Here is a 26546-nt window from a genome sequence, read left to right on the forward strand (position 1 = left end):
TATAATGCTTTCTTCATATTTTTCAACTTGTTTGCTGTCAGGACTGTAGATTAAAGATTGTTATCAAAGTAAGCAAATCAACTGGCCACAAAAGATAGCTAAAGTTACAGAAAGTTAAGTCAGCTTGTTGCCAAACATATTTAAAAATGTACCTGAAGCATGCAGGTTGTTAAGAAAAAATCAAATAAGTACATGATGAAATAAGCTGCTTAAAAAACTTTTAAAACCTAAATTCTTAATGTATTGTATCACTTAAATTGTTCAAGTTATGGATTTGCAAATTTTGTTGTATTTAAGTGAAATGATAAATTTCAGCGGTAAATATTTTGTGCTCTTTTATAAACCACAAAAACCAGGGTAAGGATGAAAATTCTAATAAACTGTATGTATGAACACAAACATCTTACCTAGGCATAAAACTCCAGTCTTCATTTTTTTTTTTTTTTCAAATCATTATATATTTTATTATTCAATTAGTCTTAGTTTATTCAATTTTCATGCAAATCTGTTACTACATTATTGAAACTCATTTGCTCAGACTACTTATGAAAATAAAAGGAAACCACTATTTCAGTAAAACCACATTCACAACAAAAGAAATTGGGGGAGGGGGGGGGGAGAATAAAGGGAGGCTTCAAACGATGTTTTTTGGGAGAAAACACATAGTTTCATGAAGTATTTCTAGTTTAAAATAGACTAATTTAATGTATAATTTTAATATCATCTCTGTTTTAGAAAATAAAAAAATCCTTGTAAAATAGCATTTAAGTGGCATATTTATCAATTATAACAAATAAAACACAACTTATTTTTGAATTATTAGTACTAAGATGCTCATCTAAACTATGGTTTCAATTATATTTATAAATTAAAAAACAAGTGATACAAATTGAAAAACAAATAGCTAAATCTAACGAAATATAAGAGTAAAATGGGCATTTAAATGAACGTGTTGCCCCCTTAGACTTTAAAGTGTACATAAAACTTCATATACACTTTCTTAGACAGAATTATCCAAAAGTTTGTAGTGATGATACTTTACATTGAATCAAAATAATAGAATATTCAAATTAAAATAGGAAAAAACATTTTCAAACAGAGCAATATCAATATTTTGTCGCATCGTTTTTTGCAAGAATCACATCTATAATCCTTTCAGATATCAATTCCACCAGCTGTTTACTTTCTAAGCTACTAATATTGTTTCCATACCCTCTTCAATGCGGCAATGAGTTAAATTTTGTTAGCGGGCCTCAGGTCTAGAACCTTTTTCTTCAGCTTTGATAATGCTACGGATTTTCGATGGTATTGAGATCGGTAGATTTGCTTGGCCAGTTTAAAACCGAAATCTTTCTGCTTAATATCTACGAGTCAGTTTCGAGATTCGACACAAAGCAGAATCTTGCTGAAAGATAAATATGTCACTGAATGGGTCCTTGTTTTGACTCAGAAAAAAGTATCATGTAAGAATACAGAATATCTAGATTCATAGCAGAATTCACATTGTTTTAAGACATAGAATTGCCCACTTCCAGCAACTCTCATGCATCCCCATACCATAAAGGATATCTTTGAGAGAATGTCTTACACAAGATTTCTCAAGTGCTTCACTTTTCTAATGCAAAACCCGTACACCCCTTTCTTCAACAGATATTTCAAATAAAGATTCATCTCTACATAGCATAAAATGAAGTCCCCAAAAAGCGTCTTTGTGTTTGAACTCGCAAAACTCGAGAACTACCCGGCCGATTACGCTGAAATTTTCAGTTTGTTCCTTTAAGTCCTGAAAAGGTTTGCAGACCAGTTCGAATAAAATTCGATGAATAGCTCTTTTTTAATTCCAATTTACGTGCAATTTTTACATAAATTCTCAAACATGGTGGTGAAAAATTATTTGAACATATTAATATTACATATCGTTCGAAAGGGTAGAATTTTCCGCGTTCTACGCAATTTGTTTCAATGCTCTAACTTTATTATGGCGGGAGTTATTTGCGTTTTTTGCTCGAATTTTTTTAGGCTTAGCTGAAATTTAGGCACTACTTTCTTCATTAAATAAATCAATAAAAAGTGAAGGAATTGTCCTACAGCTTTCATTTTGACTCCATTGGAAAAGGCGACCATTTTTACTCCAGATCTAACTCGACCTATGGTCGAAAAAATAAGCTTTTATCTCGAAAGGAAAAAAAGTTACAAGCCTTTTTAAATCAAGTTTAAGAAATCTCGATTCCATTCAAATTGTGAACCATTTTCTTTCGCATTTTAATTCCTTAAACTTATTTTATTTTGTGTTTCCATGGTTATGCATTTTCAATCCATCTATCTGGATTTAATTTCTTAAAAGTATTTTAATATCTGTCGTCATTGTTTGGAAGGGAAACCATGATTTTTTATTTATTTTTTACGCCTGATTGTTGAATATACATCACTTGACACAATTTTTATTTTCGAGGTAGACCGGGCAACACAGCTAGTCACTGCATAAAATACTTTATCAGTCCTGTTTCACACAGATGAGCTTGTCTTTGCTCCATGAGAGCTGGGCACGTCTCTGCTTCATGTTTATCATTGTTTTTACTTGGAGGACCTGCAATTGCAACTACAGTTTATGCAACCGTCTAAGTGTAGTTGGCTTGGACATGATAACTACAGATTCTTACAAACACTTATGGATGTAAAAGGCATTTTCAGAACGATTATTTTGGACGGTTCACTTTAATTTGCATTCATCTTAACATTTGTTGCAAGCTTTCTACCTCATTTACATCGGTTATTTTTTAATTTGTCAGTCCTTCAATATTCTTTTAATATCTTCCACAATGTAGATAGTAAATCATTCTTTCAATCCAAGATAAACTTTTTTTCTAACTTTAAACAATGATACAACAAGCAACTTCTTAGTTTCCAATTTTATTAAGTTGACAACCTATTTTCAGTAAAAGAATAACGTAAAACTGTCTGGGAACCAAGCTTTACATTTGTCCTAACCTACGCAGTTAACAGATATGCAAATATTTCCTATTTTTTCAAATTCACATTAAATGAGTAGATTATTCTAATTTTTTGACCCATAAATCAACATAATTTTCAAATGTGTTAAAGACCCTTAACTTGTTAAAATAATACCGCTAAGGTTGTTGAAATTGTTTGACCCATTTATTAATGTTTTACTTTGTTTAATTCACAACTACAGAGCTTGAATACGCTACCTTGGGGTGATTAAAAGTACTACAGAAAAAGGTAAAACATTCCATTTCACATGTTTTCTTTGGGGTAAATAACAGACTTCACACAGTTTATGGTGTAATGTAATTTTAGAAGAATAGAAAAGAAAGTTTCACGCAAACACAATGAAAAATTACAGTCATTCATTAAGCGTCAAAGCAAGTTATAAGTTACAGCATTTGTTTGTTTTACCTTTCTCATCTGCCATTAGACAGGTTGCAGTGCCCCCTATAGTTCACTGGAGTTGCAAATTAGCATGCATTTATTTTACCTGACTCACTGACAAGTTTAGTTTTAACAGTTCTGATATTCTATTTTTTTTTTTTTTTTGAATTTGGGTTGTATTTTAAGTACAAGGGTTGATCCAAAAGTAAAGTACCCATCACTTTTAAAAATATACAGACTGTCTTCTATTCTCATTGAAATTTACATTGTTGGAAAGAAAAAACGTTTCTCTATTTTTATACATATTCACCATCTTTTTCTGTGCATTACTGTCGACAATGCCCTAACTTGCTATTGTCACAGAATTCCACCGCCAACCCCCTACGGAAGTGTTTCACCCCTTTTTTGACTTTGTTGTTGGGTATCAAAGTGTTCCTTAAACTTACGAGTAGGAAAATAGGGGTAATCATTAGACTCGAACTCTGGACTGCAAGGAAAGTGGAGCACGCACCACCAGCTTAGTTATTCCATCTGAGGACTGCAGTTTCGTACTTTTTAGCACTCATCATCCCGGAATAGGAAGTAACTGAGCTGGAGGTGGAAAACCTCTTAAAGGAGCCAAGAGAGCCAATCAAACTGGTAGCTAATGTAAAATTAGCTCACCAGACGAGTGATCACAGCAATGGTATGATTCAACTCAAAGATTGAAGGCAAAGCTAGATATTTTGCAGTAAGTTACCGCCCTAAATCTTTACCGCGCTTTAGGACAAGGTAACAAAATTACAAATTTAATAAATGAAAAAAAAAAAAAAAACATTTATTTTCTCTTCATCTTCCCCAACAAATTCGAACTGTATGTAAACATAAATTGTTCTAGAATGATGATTTTGCTTCAATGTTTTTATTTTTAACAATGAGAAAAGTAAATACATTCATTCTTGTGCTTTCTGGTATTTTAAGTAAGTATTTGTTACTCAAACATCTATTTTATTAACTAATGCTAAATAATTATTTAATAATTTTTTAAAATGCTTTTTGTGCCTGAAAATTGGTAAAATCAAAAGAGTATGTTTGGGTGCGTTTTGGAGTATAATATGAGAATGGTGGATCTTGCCCCCCCCCCCTGAGAAACTCCTGTGCGCACCACTAGTGACGATAAGTATAAAAAATTCTACAAATCAAATAGAAAATCATGAAATTGGGCAAACTTAATCTGGCTGCATTGTCATGGCTACGCAGATCCCAATCATGGCAATACAACACTGCAAAGCTAGGTTTGCCTAATGTGTGTAACATGTAAAACATTAATAGGAATACCTAAAGAAAACTTTTAAGAAACCATTCAGTAAATTTTATTTTACAAATATTTTACATAAAAATTGAAAATTGCATAATTTTAGGTCTAGAGTATCAATCACCGAGACTGGTCGGCAAGCATATCAATGAAGTCTTCATCAATCTGAAGGGGAAAAGCAAATTTAAAGACATGACAAATTTTAAATAAAATGAACTTATTTCACAACTTAATGATCAAATAACAATAAGGCAAAAATAATTGAACATAACAGTAAATTTCAAAATTTTAAAGCTTCAAATCAATTCTTCAAAGTAACTTAACTGCTTAGTTGTGAATAAGCATCAAAGAAAGTACTCAGAATATATTTATATCAAAGGGCAGGTTAATTCTGTACATAACTAACAAATTTTGTTCATTTTGATTTTATATGAGTGTTAAGAATTTTGGCATGTTTTATTGATCATAGTAAAAGCCTTATTATTAGCTGTTTCTTAAACCAGCTAAAAATTCTATTGATGTTTTCTTCTATCAAAGAGAAAAAAAATGTTATTCAATTATCATCCTTTCACAAGTCACATAGGCAGTATTCCATCAAAAGTTCCCATGGTAATTGTTCAGAATGGTTAATGCAATGGAAAATTTCAAAAAATTTAAAACGAAATTGCAATAGGGCCATTCTATGGGAAACAGTAATTTTGTCCCCCCATGTAACGCCTCATTCATATATTTCATTAAAAATTATTTCATTCATAAAAATAATAACTTAAAAGGGTAATGAGAAAAGTTTTATTGCTTAACAAATAACAAAAGAATATTTGATTGCTTAAGCAAAAGATTTCGTCATTACTTTTTTATGAACCGTCACAAGCGGGACAAAGCGACTACTTTTTTGTGGAATGTGGCCCAAATACATAATTTTTTTTCAATGGTACAAACTATTATTTCTCAAAAAATGAGATGTTTCCTTTACATTGGAAACTTTGCTCTCAAAATCTGCAATTTATTTTAACATTAATATATTAATAGAGCAAAAAAATATTTTTGTTGTCCTGCAAGTGACTGGAATGGCTTAATACCATGTGTTTCAGTTTCTAAGTAACAAATTTCTGTGTGTGGGGTGGAGGTTTAATTATACAGCTTTTACAGAAAATGGGATTATTCCAGGATCTGATATTTCCATTTAGGCTGAAAAATTGCCTCCTTTTCAAGTTACTTCTGCAATTTAAAATATATGTGCTTTACCAGGGCCTGATTAACCTCTAAAGTTACGGGGAAGCCCCCTACTTTTTGTTTGGGGAAATATTTCTGCATTCTACACACATTGAAACAAAGCTCCCTAATGCTACTAAACATTATTTCTGAAACCGGCACAACAGAATCCAGATTAAAGTTTATTCCCCCCCCTCCCGTCCCCTGTGGCAGAGGCGATATTGTCACAGAATGAGACAGTTTGTGCAGAAAGATTTTGCACTAAGGGGAGAAAAAAGGGAAAAGGGAAAAAAAAGTCAGCAATAAAATCATTCTGCAGAACAATACCTAATTATAGCTGTTTCGCGGTAAAAAATGTATCGCGACAACAAATTAAGGATAAAGACCGGTTCTGGTTCCAACCAGCTTCTCCCCAGGTGGAGCGATTTTAAAGCAACCTAGCTTGTGTTTGACGAGCTCGACTGTTAGCGACCAGTCAGTTGATCACGTGACAGCTAATGACGTCAGTGCATGCTAAAGCATTGGAGCTGACGTCATTGTCACCTGATCAACCTACCAGTAAGCTACCGCTCGATCTACGAACGCAACCGTTGTGTTGTTGATCAAAGAACAGTGGTTTTTTCGCATTTGCTTCACAATGCACATGTTTTTGTTTGTTTGAAAGACTTGTGCAGACTTATTTTCAAGCTTTTTTCCACTTTTGTTGAAAAATTAATTTAAGCCCTTAAAAAATGGCTTATTTGCAATGTCGTAGGTTGCAGCAACAGATGGAATACTTGATAAATTGTGCGGTATTTTGGGCTGACAAATCGTTATTCAGATAGCGGTGCTTATATGAGTGAAAATCTCTTCTCTTGGAGGAGCTACAGATTTTTCTAAAAGCATATTCTAATTAAATTATTTTTCATCATATGGAAAGGGAACTTTTGTTTGCTCCATTACTTGATTTGAATTCTTTTTTTCACATGAGGGAGAGGGCAAGGTGGGATTTCTTTTTTGCTTTTCATGCACATTAAGTATTTTAACAAAATCCTTTTTTTTTTCTGGGTGGTGGTTGAATTTTTGATTTGCTCTAACTAAAATGTGTATTTTAATTAAATTTATTTTTCTTTTGGGGGAGGGGGATACTTTGTGATATTGTGTATTGCATACATTGAGTTTTTTTTATGGGAGGGTAACCTTTATTTATTCATGTTTCCCCCCCCCCCCCCAAATTACATGTATGTTTTAGATTTTTTTTTTCAAACTGTAATGCACATTTTAATTCATTTTTTTTTGGGGGGAGGGGGATACTTCGTTATAATTGTGCAATGCATTTTTTTTTTTTTTTTTTAATGGGAGGAGAAGGAGGGGTGATCCTTATTTATTTTTTCAAACCACAAACATGTTTAAGTTTTTTTTTTCATTTGAGGAAGTTTTTTTTTAACCTAAACTGTAATGCATATTTTAATTGAAAACATTTTTTCTTTAGATCTTATTTCTTAAAATATTAAATAGGCGTTGCATCTGTATTTTTCTGGTATTAAGAACTACTGATAAGTGCTAAGGAATTAAGACTGAAAACTTAAATATGAGAGTGGCACTGGCATCTCTGTTTAAGCAATCATCCCCCTACTATAACACAATAATTTACATTAGCATTACATAAACTAGCATAATAATTTACATTGCTTTTGGTTATATTTGATTTTTTTGTCTCCACTTACCAATTGCTGCATGAAATTTGCTAATAAATAAATTTTTCACTTTTGAAATGAATTGCACTTAAGTTTGTCCATTAGTTCATTTTTCACTTCACGGAGCATTCTTGCAGAAAGAAATTAGGTCCAGAAAATTTGTCGTAGAAAGTAAAATAAAACTCTGCCACAGGGCCCCCGTTCAACATAGTGATACAGCGAACACTGCTTATTTTAAATCATGTTTATTTTGAAGTTTTGATTCAAAAAAAGTAGCTGATGCAATAAAACAAAAATGTGTAATTATTTTTTTGAATGTGAAATTCTACATACAACTTAAGAGAGTTTAATTTTGGTCAAGCAAGATAAAGTATCATTAAAAGTATGCCATTCCCTCAAAATATTCATTTATTGATTGATTACTTAAATAATTTTATTGTAAAACAGTATGGAAAACAATTACAAAATTCAAATTTTAACTTATCTGCTTTGAAAAATGTATCTGCTATTGATTGGTAAAACTAGGTAGCAGTTAATTTATACATATTTCAATGTCATGAGACATGTCTCTTTCTCATCTACCTTTTTTTTTTTACTTTTTCCCCCGAAAAAACTCACTAAAAGTGCGCAACACCCTGCCTCCCACTCTTTTTGTTATTCAACAACACCCTATCTCTACAGAAAAGAGGCAAAAAATAATGCTTGCAATAATACACCATGTGTTGCGGGAAAATGATTAGTCACATACACTTGATTCATTTAAGCGGCATCTTTGATTCAAATACCTGGCAAATTTTTAATGATGAAGCTGGATTTCCTACTGTTTTTTAGGATTTGGTTATTAACCCTCTGAAGTCCAGGTTCATCAGTAAGATGCGTGAGATTCTTCCCCAAGAATTTTTTTTGAGTAACTATCTATCGCCCAGCATTTTGGACGGTTTGATAACAAACAATTAGCATCAGAAAAAAAATTGTAAAATGCTTTTGAAGCGTGCTTGGTAGGGCATGGTAAGACGTTAAAAACCCTTAGAGAATTAAAGGGGCTGATTCAATTAACCAGTTTCAATTACTCAGCACTCACTGTATTTTGTACATGATAGGTTGTAGCACTGTAATTTTACGGTTAATTAGTGAACCAGATTTATTTTTTCACAGAATAAATAAAATGTTTAAAAGTAAAATGTAAACAAGCTGGATCAAATCTCAATTAAAACTAGCTTGCGAGGACCATTTTATAAATTTGTCCTTATCTGTCTTCTTTTCAAAATTCTTCCAAAAACGTTTCTGGTACCAGATCTAGTCTCTTTAAAAATGCATTTAAAAAGAGAAACTAATTTTTAATCAGTTTTTCAGTTATTTTAGGGTTTCTTGAAAATTCTGAGGGGAAATTCAAGTTTCCCAAACCTTTTTGGTGATTAGCAAGCAGGACTGCCAAGAGCCAGGTCCCTTGTCAGTTTGGTCACCCCCCCCCCCTCCCATAAAATGTCAAATTTATACTACTTTGATTCCGAGATGGGCCCTTATTTTCCGACTAGGTTGACATGGCCTCCCGTCGGCCCTGTGCTTATCTAAGTTCACATTTAGAGGGGATACTGATTGAGAAAGAGTCAGAAAATTATTTTAGCTTTCTCTCTACCTCATTGGATTTGTACACTATAAAGTTTTGGATTCAATGCCTTGATTTTTTCCTATTTCTTCATTCAAATTCTTAACAATTGCTTAGTTTTGTTAACTAAAAAACACACACCAAAGTTTAATATATTGTATGACATAATTGACGCAATGGTGAGTCTAAGCAAAGCACAATATCCCACCCAAACAATTTTCATTAGGAGTTCTACCATTGCTTTCTCAATTTTAGCCCCCGTTATAGTTCTTTTTCTGGAAGCTGTGGAAGGGAGAGGTTCCAAAATGTTAGGGAACCAGTTTTGGATCAAATCAAAAGAGGGAGCTCCCCCTAAACATCACATGTTAGATATAAAGTATTCACTTTATTCCATGTACTGTTTTTTTGTGTCATTTCTCATTTTCCTTATGTGTTATCATCCAAGTGGAAAAATGTTTATAAATCTTATTTTTGGCAAGAAATCCTTCTTTTTCTTTTTTAAATTCCATAATTTTGTGAACTGACTATTTTTTCATGCAAGAGGAAAAAGAGCATCATAAAAAGTCATTCCTGAGGGGAGAACTTGAATGTTGAAGGAATTAACTTGAATGTTGAAGTTTGTGTGCAGCATTTTATTTTTAACATTCCCAGCCAGCAATTTAGAAATGCCCTCTCTCTCTTTATGAACTAAAATCATATTTAAAATTGATGGAAGAACTGTTTAATAGGCTGTCAATACAAAGTATTCACTGCATTTAATATTGCTTCTCGTAAGGAGGTTATGATGATTTGGACGTTTCGCAAAAAGAGAAAAGTGTTGCCATTATGAAGATACATAGTAGTTGTGTTTGGTAATGTAATTTGCATCAGCAACAAACCCATTCCTATTTAGTTTCCCAAGCATTATCTTAGAATATAAAATCAGTAAACTTGGTCAAATTTTTTTAGTAGTTGTTTGATGCAATAAATTGCACAGTAAGTATAACAAGGTTTGAATATAAACAAGCAAAAAAATCATACCGGTCCTTACATGCACAGTACAACTTTAGAGCTACAATAGAATTAGTAATATTACTTAAAGCCAAATTTTCTGGAAATTTGAATCATCTCCCCCCTCCCCTCTCCTGGTATGTCCCTCATTGTGACCATCAAACAGAAATTAATTATTTGACACACTTGTGTTTTTCTGTTAATGCAGAAAAAATGAAAAAAAACATTGAAACCAGAACCCTTTCCTTTATGAAATCCTGGACACAGGCCTGTATATATATATATATATATAAATACATACATATATATATATATATATATGGATAGATAGATAGACAATAGGAAATGATATAATTTTTTCAAAACAGCAGAAACACAGTGAATAGCAGAAGATTCCTACTTCTATATAATATGAATATATAAGAAGTGGAAGTAAATGTCAAAATTTTCTTACCTCAGGCCATTGTTCAGTAATAATATCAAACAACTCATCTTTCACGTCGCCTTGTATAACAATTTCATCATCACCCGTAACCGATGACCCACATGAAAATTTATGAGAAAAGAACTTAGCTGCATCTTTTAAATCTATATCTATGATGGAGAGGGAAAAAACATTATGAAAATATCTATTATTAAATTGCATAATTTTGTTTTGAAATAAAATATTAATTCATTTACATCTTAAATGAAAAAAATGAATATTTTACTATTAAAAGTCAAAAAAGAAAAAATCAAACAGCCAAAGGAATTTATGGTTATATTTAAATAAGAAACCCATTTAACAATAATTCATTTACACAAAGAGAAAAAAATAAATACAAATGTGATAACCAGCAACAGGCTCTGGGCCCAGATGGGCTGGTTTTAGTCAGTTTATTAGTCCCCAATAGATCAATGGCCCTCTTAAAGCTATTCACCCCCTTGCTCATTACCACCTCTTCCGGTAAACTGTTCCAAGTGCTCACAACCCTACTACAGTAGTAATTTTTCCTCATTTTTAGGTTAGCCTGAGATTTGAATAGTTTAAAACAATGATCCTTGTCCTGATTTCTGTGCAAAAATGTAACCCATTAACATCTTTCATTTTGATAAATTTAAACAACTGAATCATGTCCTCTCCCAAAATCCTTTGCTTCAAGCTATATATATTAAGCCTTTTAAGTCTGGTGTCATAATCTAAATCTGAAACCTGCAAATCTAGTAGCCCTTTTTTAAACGTTTTCCATTAAAGAAATATCTTTCCCGAAATAAGGAGACCAAAACTGAACAGCATACTCCAAAGGAGGTCTAACAAACTCCTATATAAGCAGACTTAGATAAAATTAAAAGCTTTCTGCAAACACAAATCTTAACTGGAAATTTTTCTACAAAATAATTATTTTTCCTAATTCAGCTTTGAATAAAGCATTAAAATTTCTATTCAAATATAAAAGAGACAAAAAAAAAAAAAAAAAAAAAATGCTTTAAAATTTTTTTGCTTTAACATTCAGTTTATGCTTATTTTTTACCAACTGAAGAAAACTTCTTAAACCTTTATTTTTTGCCCAATATCAGTTTCATCATCACTATTATGGTTTTCATTTCATAGTGAAAAAAATCATGTAGGTTTGAAACTACTCTCAAGTTGTTGACTAAGATGAAACATGAGCCACCTGTTTTTCATTTGAAAATTTTATAAAAATATTAAATTTTGTAAACATAGCAAATTTTTAAATTAAAGCTAGCAGTTAAAAAAATTTCTGCAGAGCCAAAAGTTTTCTGCTAACACTGTTTGTGCATTCGTCTATATTATGCAAGACAGTATATAAGAACAGAAGAACCTTCTTAGATTTTTTTTGCAATAGATCTATTGATAAACACAAGTATTCTGTTGGCTTTTTTATTTGCAATGCTGCACTGTTGAATAAAATAACATAGGTTTTATGGAATTTTTATGATAATCATTGCCTACAACCATATAAGGGGTTTTGGGCACAAAAAGGGAAAGGATAATATCAATTTTGTGTTTTGGGGTCATTTTAAAATTTCACAGGAGTGACCGGAACTGTTTCTACTCAATTACATCACAACTTGAGCACATACACTTTACAACAGAGGTTGTAGGTTACATAGATTAAAGTTCATGGGTAATTTCACAAATACAATATTTGAAATATATGATTTGTGTATTATTGTGTTTCTACAGATATTTTTACATGCATTAGCCTTCTTTTTCATGCTCTTTTTTTAAAATTTAAACAAGAAATAAGATGAGAAAAATAAAGCACAAAATTAAAAACAAAAAAATAAAGAGATTATAAAATAACAAAAATACTTCAGTTCTGGGAAAGGTCTCCTACCACATCCCTGTAAATACATGCTGTTAAATGAAAGCTAAAAAATATAACCTTACCAAAAGTTTTAAGGCCAGTAATAACTGTTACAAATTTTTTCTTTCCACGAGGTGCTCTTGATAAGCATATTTTCTTCTCCTTTTCTGCTTTTTTCTTTGCTTTCATCATGCCTTTGCCACCTCTTTTTTGTCTTTTTTTCTCTTCTTCCCCTTGTGCAGGTTCGGCTTCTATTCCAATGATTGAACCAAATAAGGTAAAGGATATGAAACACAATACATGAAATATATTTTTTTTTTACATTTCCTACTTTTTAATTCTACAAAATTTTGCTTGCAACATTTGCCAAAAAAAGTTTTTAACAGGAGGTAGCTCTTGTAATGTCATTGCAAAATAAATTCTGTTTTGTTTTTCAATTTAAACCTTACTAAGCACTAGCTAAAACACAGAAAAAGTAGTTTACCCGTACAGTAGAGCTTTCATTAATCTGGACTGATGGGGATATAGGTTGCTCAAATTAATGAATGCACAGATTAAACAAAATACTGCTTTATGCAGGTAAAGGGCAGTAACTGTAAATTGTTCTTTTTTTTTTTTTTTTTTTTTGCATTTTTGTCACCTATTGTACATTATCTTTATTGTACAAGTTCGCTTAATTAGGTTTCCGCTGAAAAAAAAGGAGCGAAAAAACGTCTAATTCCAACATGTTCCTATCGTTAGTATTAAATCCACCACATTTCTTAAATATCATGAAAACTCATTTCTGCAGATACTGCCGTTTACCTGCACACTGCAGAAACACCTATAAATTGTGCCAAGGTATGTACTCAAACTACTGTGTACAGCAAAAACTGTATTTTGAATTCAAGAGAATGAAATATAAAAATGCATAAGAGAAAACTACAAAATACAGCCAACAAAAATACATTGTTATGCAAACTCCTATGTACATCTAAATGGTAATCTTGACTAAGCAAAGTCTGGTTGTTTGGATTAATTACTCAACTATACAACTGTAAGTCAAAATATCGGGTATTTATGATATAGATCAAGTATTCGATATACATCACATATATTCTCCACAAACTAATAAAAATACTTTCACATAAATGTGCAAAATATGATGTATAGTAAACCAGATTATTAAATGATTCAACTATTAATTTAACTTTATTTAGCCAAGGCAAACCTGTTAGCATTAATTACAAAGCCTCTATGTATCAAGAATTTCAATTTTTACAAGAGCAATGTTTTCATTTAAATAAACAACTATGTTCACATAAAAAAGTAAAAAGGATAGAAATAGTCTTACCCAATTTCATCTTCTGCTCAAAAATATCTGGTAAGTTTTTTTGCAACCACTCTTTACATTTTTCATAATTAGGATAAAATTCACAGTACTGTAAAATAATAAAACTATATCTCAGAAACAGCTAGAATTTTCTACACAGAATTTCATAATTTGAACTTGTGAATAAACAGTTGATATACTTCATATTACACTAAAACTCATTACAATAAAGAATTTATTAAAAGAAAACTATAGAATATTTTCTTAAGTTTTTAAGTAGTCATTAAAAAAACTGATTAATTGCAAAATGAGTGAGACATGCATAGGAAAACTAATTATGTGTTATATCCCATTCCTCTATTCGAATTTTGAAAAATTGATAGAATAATGACCAAATACAGTGAAATCCCACTACAACGAATACCAATACATCGAAATATTCGTTTCAACAAAATAAATGTGCAGTCCCAATTTAACTACTATTGCATTGTTAGAATTCCATTACAATGAACAAAATTTGTGGCGTCTTGAAGTTCGTTGTAATGGGATTTCCCGGTACAGACTGAACATAAAAAATGTTGTTCCACAACTCAAGCAAATTAATCAACATTATCCTAACATGAACCCAATTTGGAAAGTTTGATTTTAAGTTGTATGATGGTTATTTCACAATATATTTTTGCAATAATCAGGAAAATACATGAAAAGATCTCAATAACATTTAAGACATTATTAAATTATTAAGGGCAGTTTTTTCCCCTTTAATATAGAATAAGTTAAACTTTTTTTCTTCAGCATATCATTGAAAATGAAATAAAAAAAAAATTCTGAACACAAGAAACCCAAAATATCTATTAATGGTACAATTATCTCTCTTAATTTTTAGTTATAAGAAAAAGCACTCTATATGTTAAAGACATTCGGTAATGAAAGAGCATTTGCAAGTGAGTATATGTTCTTCAGCAAAGCAACAATTAATCTCAGATAATAATTAATTTCGGATCTTCACCAAATTTGGCAAAAAGGTTACTTTGGTATCTGAAGACTATCATAAAGTTGTTTTTTTTTTTTTTTTGAAATCTAAATTTCAAAAAAAAAAAAATGCAACCATGAAAATTTTAATTATAAAATTTACAATTATCACTATGAATGAATTTTCATATCATTCAAAAATTTGTTATTTTAAAGCCCATAAAAAGTGCACTGTGTTATAACTCAAAGTATGTATGACAATTAAGACACATGGAATAGCTGTTTCTAATGAAACAGAACTAAACAAAGTCTCAACTAAACTGATAGATGATGAAACAAAGCGAAGAAAAAAAAATTGAGAAAGATTGAAATAGTTGATTTTTTGCCAGCTCATTTTTAATTAAATTGCAGGTGCATTGAATAATAATAATAATAATAATAATAATAATAATATATATATATATATATATATATATATATATATATACAGACTTGGATAAAATGAAAAGCTTTCTGCAAACACAAATCCTAACTGGAAAATTTTCTGCAAATAATCATTTTGCCTAACTAACCCTTGAATAAAGAAATAAATTTATATTCAAATATGAAAAAGGACAAAAAAAAAAAAAAAAAAATCTGTGACCTACTTCCCCCAATTAATTCTAATTTGAATTCCGAAACTTTGAATTCAAATTATGTTTTTCGCAATCACGAGTTGCGACAAGACCCTACTGATTAGAGTTATTGTTTCTAGAAACGGCTCCCCCCCCCAAGCATGTCCCTCCTCCTGGCGTATAGTTGTGTGTGTAGGCTTACGTGTGTGCACGTAGGCGTGTGTATGTGTGTAAAGGCGTGCGCACGTAGGGGAGTGTGTATGAGCATGCGTGTGTAAGACATGGACGCCACCGCCCAGCAAAAGTGGATTCCGGTGGACAGTGTTCAGGACCAGCCGCGCCGCCGCCGGTGAACGGTGGTGCTGCAGCCCTGGTTCAAGTTGAAAAAGGAACTGTAACGTCAAGGACAGTCAAATGAAAGCAATAAGCAATCGTGATTGCTCAAAAAAAAAGCTAAAAATAATCATTTAATTTTTTTTACAATAACATATAGTTTGTTCTTAATTTTCACCAACTGAAGAAAACTGCTAAAACCGTTATTTTTTCACACATGTGCTTTAAAAGGCTTTTGGAGAAAGTCTTCAACAGAAATAAACTGGGATTTTTTTTAAAAATTCCCTTAAAATTTTTTTTATTTATTTTTTTATTAACATTGGCAGTTTTACAAAAAATTTCTGCAGAGCCAAAAATTTTCTGCAAACGCCGTTCGCGCGTTCGTCTATATTATGTAAGACTGTATATATATATATATAATTCTTAGAGCTTAAAGTAAAATATTTTACATTTAGACAGTGCAAATGCAGCTAAAGTGTTAAATGTATATTATATATATTATTTAAAGTAGTAAAGTTTAAAGAAAAAAGAGAAGCTACAAATCAAGGGGTTTTCTAAAAAGATAAGAAATAGTTTCATACTTGGGACTACTGGGAAGTAAAATTGCAAAGTACGTGTGCTACATTTAAGATATAAAATTTTCTGGGAATTATAAAGAAGAATCAAAAGAGATCAACATTGACAAGAAAATAAACCTAATGTATGTGATTTATTGAAGAGTCAAGCTTCTGAAATGGCAATGATTGACAAACATAAAGTACAGATTTATAGGAAATATGTTAAATTCAGAATAGCTTATTTTTCACATATAAATTAAAGCAAAATTGAATTTTGTACATAAAGGATAATTGCTCAATTATGGTATTTTAAATTCAGTAAAAATTAACCCATAAAAAGGCAAATATTAATAAGTAAATAAGTAATGAATATGCTTACTTCTAAAGGCATGGAACATTCTGAAAAATATAAATAGATGTTAGGTGTTTAAAAAAAATAATAAATGGTCAAATAATTAAAGAATCATTATAACTTTATATAAAAACACCTCATACAGTGTCTTAACAACTGGCCAGTGTCTCCCAAATCCAGTTTGGGTTGCTACGTGCAGTATTTGTGATACTCGAACCCCAATTTCAAGCAGAAAAACTAACATCTTTATTTAGAGCTGAATTTGTTTCTACTTTAGGACACTTAATTCACTATTTTCCTAATAAATGGCATTAGTGGTCCTAGGTTTTCACTAATTACGACTTCAGTCGAGGGAGGGAAAATGTGGGTGTTTTCAGCTGTTCAGATAAATGAAGACACACAACAAATATGTTATATTTATCTTTAAAATTTTGCTTAATTTGCTCTAACTGAATAAGAAATGTGTGTAATCCATTATTTTTTTATGTGTTTGTAAAAATTATACAGTAGTTATTGCATTTAAATTTTTATTTTTGTAATAAAAAAATGTTTTCAAACTTTCATAATAACATAAAGAACAAAATTTAACAATCAAAAACATTTTCCATTTTTGGTGCATTATTCTGAACTACATGTCAGTTAAGGGGTTAAAAACAACAGTAAATCCTCAACAAACAATATTTTACATAGCCACCTTCCAAGAAATATAAAAATTGGTACAGATGTGATATACCCCCCCATCTGGCGACATCCGATTTTTTGCACAAAATTGAAATATTTTTCTCGCCAATGAGGCGATAAATTTTTAAGCATGGCATCCCTGGTGAAACTAACCTGCGGTTGGCAACGCGAAGGCAAACTTGTTCGAACTTGTTTACTTGGGTTCTTGGTTTTACGCAGGAGAGATACGTGTTGTTTCGTGCAATATACCTTACAGGAATGCTTATTTTGTGTTAGTTTAGATTCAGTAGTTGTGTTTTGAAGTAAAAACATTAGATAATGCCAGTTTCTTCAAACTTGAAGGTTAATTAAAAGTTAACTCCAACGTGGTGTGTATCTGTAACGCGCCATTGTCAGATGATGTTTTGTTTTGGACTGAGTGAGAGGATTTATACCATAAAAAGGTAAGTTCTTTATTTTAGAACTCACATAAAAATTCTCACTTCAGAAATTCTTTGTTTTTTACAAATCCTTGAGGGGTTCTTGTAGCTTTTAACTTTATTTTTACTGTATGTTAATTAACTTTACAAAAATAGTTTGGCTATTTTGTTCTAAAAGTTAATTCTTATCGATGCCACGAATTATTTAGACATTAACGTGCCACCTTTAGGTACTGAATTTTATGTTAACAATTGAAAGTTCTTTCGGTTGTACTCTTAAAAATGCTGAATTTTATTAATAAATCTGCACAATAATGGTGCATATTTCACACTTAAAACTGTGTCATTATTGTACACTGAACGGAAGGAGCCACCCTTGGGTGTACATACACATGAATATGCATAATATACATAAATATACATAATTGTGACCATACTCCGACTGTAATGTATATTAACAGTCGGAGGGATAACGGAGCGAGGTCCTGGCGAGCCCGAGGTCTCATAGTACTTTCGTAATGAGACCGAGGCAGGGCCGGCGAGCCGAGGTCTCATTACGAAAGTACTATGAGACCGAGGGCTCGTATCCCGGAGAAATGATGAAAAAACAATTAATGCATTAATTTCGACTTGTAATTAATACAATAATTTATTTCATTGTATTTTAATATGTTTACAAAAAACCCCGGCCCTGTACATTTTTGAAGCATATATTCGTGATGTTTTTTGTTGTGCTTTTATGTTGTTTTTATATATATTGTGTTCTGAAGTGCTTTGATCATGTTTTTTATCTGATTTTTTCCTGTTGGCGCTAAAAAAGCATCGCTAAGAACGATGTATGACATATGTCGTCATACGTCGTTTTCTTGGCGCCAACAGGAAAAAGTCGCCAAGGGTGGGGTAGATCACATCAGTTCCTAAAAATTTAATGAAGCTGAACCCCTTTTGCTGAAACTTAGAATTGCTTCCCTCAAAAAGACAACCATCTAAATACAAATGTGATGACCAGCAACACACTCTGGGCCCAGCTAGGCTGGGCCGTATTAGTGCCCAATGAAGATCAATGGCCCTCTTAAAGCTATCCACCCCCTTGCTCATTACCACTTCTTCCGGTAAGCTGTTCCAAGTGCCCACAACCCTACTAAAGTAGTAGTTTTTCCTTATTTCCAGATTAGACTGAGATTTGAATAGCTCAAAACAATGAGCAGTTGTCCTACTTTCTGTGCAAAACTTTAACCCATTAACATCCTTCATTTTGATAAATTGAAAACAATTGAATCAATTTTACATGTTCTCTCTAACTCTCTTTTGTGCCAGGACATAAACACAAAGCCTTTTGAAAATGATACAGTAGAAGACCGTTATAACGCACACCTTGGGACCAGAGCTTTTGCATTATACAAGTTTTTGCATTATATAGATCATTTCACAAATTTTGAAACTAATATTCAGAATATATCTATATATTAGTACTTCAGAATGAGTTTTATCTGCAATGAGTATTAAAGAACCAATATTACAATTAGTTATTCACAAATAAATATATTTCACAATCAAAATCCTGCACTTCTGCTAGCTTCATGGTTTGCATAACATATGCATTTTCAAGAGCCATCTGGTATTTTCTGTTTACTATGAGTACTAATTTTCAATTTAAAAGCTTTGAAATAAGATGCAAAGATGAAAAACTTTCAAAATTTAATTTGCCTAACAATTTTTATTTTCGCAAAACAAAACAGAGGGGTTTTTTAAACTTCAAAACCTATTGTTTACTTCTGAAAAGTAGTGCGGTTTATAGAGAATTGCACTATACAGGTCGGTGTTATAACGGTCTTCTACTGTATCATAATTTAAACTTGAAAGTCTCCTTATAAACCTAGTAGCCCTTCTTCAAATCCTTTCCAATAAAGAAATATTGTTCTCGAGATAAGGGGGACAAATCTGAACAGCACTCCAAATGAGGTCTTACCAAAATGAGGCATCCTTTCCCCTGAATACCACAAAACCCCCACCCCTAAAAATTTTGGTGGAGCAGCCTTGACCCCCCCCCCCCCCTTCCTACCTGGTGGGCGCTGCCAAGCTTCTATATAAAGGCAGAAGAACCTTCTTAGATTTGTTTGAAATAGGTCTATTGATAAACCCAAGCATTCTGTTGGCATTGTTGCTACTATTTGATCCCAAACTGAAAATAATATAATCTTCTTGAAAGTTATTGATAAAAAGAGTACATTGGAAATTAAAACATAACTAAAAACTGATACATGACATAAATTAATTTTACTTAAAAAATTCTTAACCTCCACAGTAAATAACTTCAATAGGATATTTCACTCCTGGAATTGGACCCACAGGTAAATTCTCTTGAACTTCCACATCTTTTTGAGAAGGCACATCACCAGCCATCCTACACTAATCACCTTATCAAAAAAAAAAAAAAAGAAATTAAATATTTCAATCTCATTAAAATAGTTCAATATTTGTACGATAAAATAAGGCATTCAGGACCAGAATAAAAACATAATTTATAGCTTTGAATTCATAGAAATAAAGATAGATAACATTGGAAACATGTTGTACAAAAGTTACATTACCACAGTCACATTACTCACCCCAAAAGTATGTGCATTTCCAGAAATGATTCAAACATGCAAAAAAGTTCAAAAGTCCTTATTTATAACAGGCCTTTTATGGACTACAAACAAACACACAATTATTATAAAATAGGGGCTAAGGGGGTTAGCTCATCCAGTTTTCCAGTAAAATTAAAAAACATAGCAGAGTGCTAATGATACAGTCATTCAGTGCCAGGGCCAGATTTAAGGGAGTGCAGGTGGGGCTACTGCCCCGGGGCCTCCACAACAAGGGGGCCCCCACAATAAAATTTTTTACAAAATATTCTAACTTTCAAGGGTTGAAAATATCAGATATACACATATATATCAAAATATTCGGATATATATCAAAGTATCGGATATTTTCGAAAATATGATGATCGTTTCGAACCCTGATTATGGGCCTCCACTCCTTCATTGCCCCGGGGCCTCCACACTTGCAAATCTGGCCCTGTTCAGTGCCAAACGTTGGGGGACAAAACCAGGGTCTTTGTTCTCGGGGACAACTTCTCCCTATTTGTGTGTGTACGTATTTTTTCCCCATTCGAACTCGACATAAAAACTTAACAAAGATGGGTTACGGCAGCAGTTTCAAGATTTGTGCTGGCTCCAAAAAATGAATATTGGAGCCATAAAACTTATTCAACACATTTAAAAAAACTTTCAAATTAAGATTTTTAATTCTCAACCATGGGCGGATTTATAGGGGGGCAGAGGGGGGCAATGCCCCCCCAGTTTTGGGAGGACTTTATGTAGTAACAACACATTTTCCAAAAATTAAAATAAAAAAAAATCATTATTTTTTTTTGTTTTTGAATAGTTTAGAAGAGCATGGGTGGATTTATAGGGGGGACAAAGGGTGCAATGCCCCCCAGTTTTGAGAGAAGCTAATATAGTAGCAACTTATCTTCCAAAATCTTATAACAAAAAAAAAAAAAAACATGATTTTTTCGTTTTTGAATAGTTTAATGAAAATGAAGAGAATAGCAAATGTTCTTTTCTGAAGGGAGAAAAAAAAGGAAAAAAACCGAACATTAAATGTTAAATACAAATAGTACAGCTGTGACTGGGGTACTGAAAATTGGTCTAAATTCACTATTTTGGACTGAAAAGCATTTGGGCAAGTATATGAATGAAAATATAGGCTAAACGAGCTATGCATTCAGCTGCAACACTTATAATAATTAACGTTTGGGACCCTCCCTCCCCCTCCCCAATTTGCGCTAATATAATGATCTACTCGTTACAATTTTTCTCTTTTCAGAATGCTTGTTTTCAATTTGCGTGATTTCAAAAACTAGATGTTTTGGGTTGTTACAAATGAAAGATTTTGAAGAACTTTCTGGTATCATACGTTCAAATGAAAGTGGCTGATTTGAAATGTATGCTATTGCAAAAGAAGTACATAGCTAAAAGGTTTTTGTATAGCAAAATACTATCAAATGTAACAGTTAACACCATACTCAACGAATGTATATAACAATGAAACAAAAAACTGGGAAAATTGTCCAACCATTGAACAAACAGAACGTAAAATCACTGTAAACAATGCATTGATTTTTTAGGGGAAAAAAATAGGAATCTCAATCTCTAGCAGTTCAAAATTAAATTTCTGATTTTCCAGAATCATACATTGTAAGGAAAACGTCTGAATAAAAGAAAAAGTGAGGGAGATATATTTCCGGCACGAAAGCTTTGCACAATTCTTGTAAGATCGCATTATTACCTGATAAAATGTTTTTCTAATGGTGTTTTCTTTATTTTTTAAAGGAAGAAATTTGTATATATGAAACTAATAGTTAGAACTGTACTTCATGCGCTTGGAAAATTTTCGGCTTGTCTTTTTTTTTCTTTTTTTGAGAAAGAAAAGTAAATACTATCACAAACTGAATAAATTTCAGTTATCTGAACGTTCTGATTAATTGAATCTTTTTACTTAGGAAAATACCATTTTCCTTACTTTCTAAATACTGTTTAAAAATTAAGGTAAGTCATAATCATCTAAGTCTAAATGAGGCAGTTATTGTCATTATTGAAATCTGAGTAAATCAGTCATCAAAAATTTTGGAAAAATTTGCTGAAATTTGATAAAAACCGATAAAAACCTTACACAGATTGGTAAAATCGTAAAAATCCTTTAACTGTAAAAACTGACGAATTTTCGTTAAAATTACAAAAAATCAAACAACAATCTGCGGGTAAGAGTGAATTACATGCAGGGCCGGATTTGCCTATAAGATAAACAAGCTATAGCTTAGCGCCCCTGCTTTGAAATGGACCCCTAACTCACAAAAAATTGCAATTCGTTCCGTAAAAAAATGGAAATTGCTTGAAAAACTAATTCATTTTCAAGTACTTGAAAATCTTGAATATTTGGAAACGTGTGCCTACAAACCTTAAATTTTAAAATTTCTAACAAATTGTAGGGGGAGGAATGCCAAAATGTGTCAAATTCAGCTCCTTGCTACATTTTGCATCAAAAATGTAAAAATCATAGTTCTCGCGTTTGTAACATATCATATTACTTGAAATAATTTTTTTTTGTGACTGACATGCTTCATATCTTGCTATTTGTTTAATCCCGAATGCAGAATTTTGGAAATTCTTTTGTATTGATTGCTTTTATCTTACTTTTACTGCATATTGTTAATCTGTTTAGCCCGGGAAAAAATGACACACTACCCCTATTCCCTTTCGTTTTCTGCATTACTTATAATTAAAAAAAAAGTTCTAATGAAAAATTAAAGTTTATTTTTTCTCTTAAACTTAAAATAGGCGTTTCTTACAAAGTTTGAACAATACCGTACATACAACTGTATAATCTACTACTCAATTTTAGAGACTGGAAAGTGCAAATTATTGGTTCTAAAATCCCTGAAAGAATTGGCGCAGTATATCCTACTAGGGCTCTTGAGCCAAAAACCCAATCTAACTAAACAAACCTTGAAAATAATTAGACAAGTCTTTGAAACTCCTAAGCAAAATGTGCTTCAATTTTATTTCTTATCAAGTGTATAAATTAAGAATTGTTCAAATGGGTAGTATGTTACTCTCTTTATACCTATTCTCTAAACCTGTGCACCATTACTTTTAAAGTATTAACTTGCATCACAAAGCACTTTTAAAGCGTAAAACTTTTTTAAAAAAATGATTTGCCTATTATTTCCAATTAACCCTTATAAGACTTTAAAATGCAGAATTTTATATCCATTTTATATAATTTCCTCCAGAGACCCCCAGGCCCCCTAAAGTTGGAGATATTCTCTATTGCGTCTTCTATTGCGTCACTCTCTTAATACCAGCTCCCTCTCTTTTAAGGTCAATTCAAAAAGGACAGCATGATTACACACAGTAATGAAAACGGCACATAAAGAAGTAAAGAATGGCCTTATGCATCACAGAAAACAGATAAAAACATGGGAGGGGGGAGGGCAATTAAAAATATTGCTCCAAAAAAAAAAAAATCCTGCCCCCCCCCCCCAAGAACTCAGTCCTAAATCCGCCTATGTTCTCAACTTCATTTAAATGATGGTTCTTTCGACAAAAATGATCAATAGAAGTAAAACTGAGCAATATTACATACCATTTCAACTTTTTGTGTAATCCTTCCCAGGGGCGCCGACTTGCAAAAATTATTGGAGGGGCTGGACATCACCAGGGATTTAGGGTGTTATGTAATCCCTCGGAGGTCCCCCACCCGAAATAAATGTCAGATTTTTGAACCTTGAAAATGCCATATTTTCTAGTGTGTATAATTCTAACAAATAAACAGTATGTGACACGGCGTTTTCGAAGTAAAATAATCTAAAAATTGGTTTACAAATTTTCTGGTTCAACTTTTAAATCATATCACTTGTCTTAGTAGGAGATTTTTTTGTTCCATTTTATGGGGAGCCGTAGCCGTGCAGTGCCGTAGCTAAGCATTGATATTATAATGTAGGAAGGACACTTGACTTGAAGGGAAAGGCACTCCCAGAGACGCAGACTTTTTTTAAAAATGGGGGGGGGGGGGGGGGGACCCGGGGAAATTTTCTAAATTTGAGATGAAAAATAGTGAGTTTTAAAGTTTCTTTTAAGCATTGTAAAGTCATATAATCAATATTAGAACCCAAAAACTCGACAAGCCTGACACATATTTTTTGGCTTTGAAAAAAGGAAAAAATAAATACAAACACACACAGTATTTTCGTAAAAAGGTAATTTAATTTACTCATGTTTTTTTTTTAATCCCAGTTGTTTTTTCATTAGTTATACCGGCTAACATATTCAAGTGTAAACGCAGTCTCTCAATGTCTAGGTTATTTTTGAAAACTCGATTTTTTAAAATTTGTTTCACCTCTGTTAAATAAAAGCAAAACACTTTTGTTCAACTACAATGATCTGTGTGAGTCCAGTTGATGTAAACAGCCCAATAATGCAAGATTGCACCATTTCACAAACCTCAATGTAAATTGCCTTTAAGATTTTGAAAGCGTGCGGTGAACTGGCTTCGTTGTTTTCATACTTTGGTATATGTTGATTCAGAGGAAGTGAAGGATCATCATTTTGTGAAGATTTTTCTTTTAAACACAATTCCCAAAAGTATTCAAAACTATCACACCTCCCATTTAATATACAAATCAAACCCTCATATATTTTTTCCAGATCAGCAACACTTAGATGAGCTCGCCGCAGCGCTGCCCACCGGCAACAGATTTGACCCGTAAGTTCGCGCACTGGGACAAATTCTAAGTGTGCTTGCAGCACTATAACACCATCATTATTCACATTACTCGTTTTCAGTTAACCTGCTTACTTTCGTAATAATTATTTGTTTTAACTCATTACTGAATGCATTTTACAAGGTAAACTATCTTCAAACAAGGAAAATAAAAGATAAATTTATGAGTTTAGAAAACATAATATGACTAATACTTTTCTTGATTTGTTGAGGGGGCTCGGGCCCCCTCAGGCCCCATGGAGTCAGCGCCACTGATCCTTCCTTCTCAAAGGTTACTCACTTTTATTACCCCCCCCCCCCCCCCCTTTAAAAACACAATGCAATCAAACCTGATAAAAATTCGAAATCAATTTGTCTTATTCGAAAAAGTATTTTTAATATATATTTTACTTTTGTCATCTTGCCCACAGAATCTGTAGGGTATAAGTCCATTCCCATGAACTCAAACTGTATAAATGAATATATTAGTACATGAAATACACCGCCAGCTCAGTCATTTCCAGCCGAGTTTACTAAATATACCATGCCTTGCCATCAATTTTCGAGTTGAACTGAACCACTGCTTCGGTCACTCGTCTGGTCTGTGCTAATTCTATATTAGCTACCTGTAAGAGGTTTTCCATCTCCAGCTCAGTCACTTTCATATGAACCTAAGGCTTTCAGCTAAGTGGTGGGGTGTGTGCGGAGAAAAGTCACTTTCCTATGCCGGACTGATGAGTGCTAATAAGCACGAAACTGCAGTCCTCGGCTGGAAATGACTGAGATGGTGGTGTATTTCATGTATTTCTGCTTTAGCCCTGGCTAATGGGTGGTAATTTACTGAATATATAAGTATTTCATTTGAATAAATAACTTCAGCTAAGTTTTTGACACCTAATATATTAATAGCACAGGTTTAGAAGATTAAACTGTTTGTGCTTTTCTCAGTTGGCTTTCAACACAACCTTTTGCTGTAAACATTCATTGAAAAAAACACTCAACGCAAAATTTAATTTGCCAACGAACAGAAAAAAGGGTCATTTAAAAATCATTAAGAGATATTGACACTGAATTAATTGCTCCATTCGTAAATACTCCGAAAATTCAAACAAACTGAAATCATACAGGTTTAGTACTTCAAAGTAATGCTCTTTAAATGAAGCATGATAAAAATAACTTTAGTGATTTTATTTCTTTTTAATCAAACAAGAACACTGCAGTTAATGTTACTGACATTTTTGAGTAAAATTAAAACTTCATTTATGCTTTGATGGAAAATACATACAAAAGAATTTATTACAAGTTGTTTGTTTTCGTGGAATTCTTCAAAATTGTACTATAATTTTATAATTTACAGCTTGAGTTCGAGAAACTTTTGTCAATTCTAATAATATACAAACCTCGTTGGTGGATTTGCCGAACAAATCCAATTCCGTTGCCATATTCGTTTTACAATTAAGTTTGTAGCAGAAGACAAAACTCAAAAATCGCCCATTTTTGAATGTCATGAACTAA

General features: G+C 32.2%; 1 protein-coding gene across 2 annotated transcripts; it reads right to left on the reverse strand.

The window, feature by feature from the left end:
* Window positions 1–4718: 4718 nt before the first annotated feature.
* On the reverse strand, window positions 4719–26466 carry LOC129229678 (density-regulated protein homolog). Of its 2 annotated transcripts, none has more exons than XM_054864036.1 (7): window positions 26432–26466; window positions 20018–20137; window positions 16648–16667; window positions 13814–13901; window positions 12564–12731; window positions 10623–10762; window positions 4719–4849 (listed from the first exon to the last, which is right to left on the reverse strand). In XM_054864036.1, exons 2-7 carry the CDS (start codon window positions 20121–20123, stop codon window positions 4805–4807), a joined length of 567 nt encoding a protein of 188 aa, XP_054720011.1. In that variant the 5' UTR covers window positions 20124–20137; window positions 26432–26466; the 3' UTR covers window positions 4719–4804. The 2 variants fall into 2 exon arrangements, with proteins under 2 accessions (XP_054720011.1, XP_054720012.1); XM_054864037.1 differs by lacking the exon at window positions 26432–26466 and adding an exon at window positions 26317–26418.
* Window positions 26467–26546: the final 80 nt, after the last annotated feature.

The sequence above is a fragment of the Uloborus diversus genome, chromosome 9 (genome assembly GCF_026930045.1).
Source record: "Uloborus diversus isolate 005 chromosome 9, Udiv.v.3.1, whole genome shotgun sequence".
Classification (NCBI taxonomy): Eukaryota; Metazoa; Arthropoda; class Arachnida; order Araneae; family Uloboridae; genus Uloborus; species Uloborus diversus.

Excerpts from the sequence above, each read along its gene's own strand:
- LOC129229678 (XM_054864036.1), bottom strand. The coding sequence starts at position 20,123 with ATGGCTGGTGATGTGCCTTCTCAAAAAGATGTGGAAGTTCAAGAGAAT. Across the intron at positions 13,902-16,647 it reads AATGTTCCATGCCTTTAGAA|TACTGTGAATTTTATCCTAA; the intron begins GTAAGCATATTC and ends ATTATTTTACAG. Across the intron at positions 4,850-10,622 it reads TTACTGAACAATGGCCTGAG|ATTGATGAAGACTTCATTGA; the intron begins GTAAGAAAATTT and ends TTTCCCCTTCAG.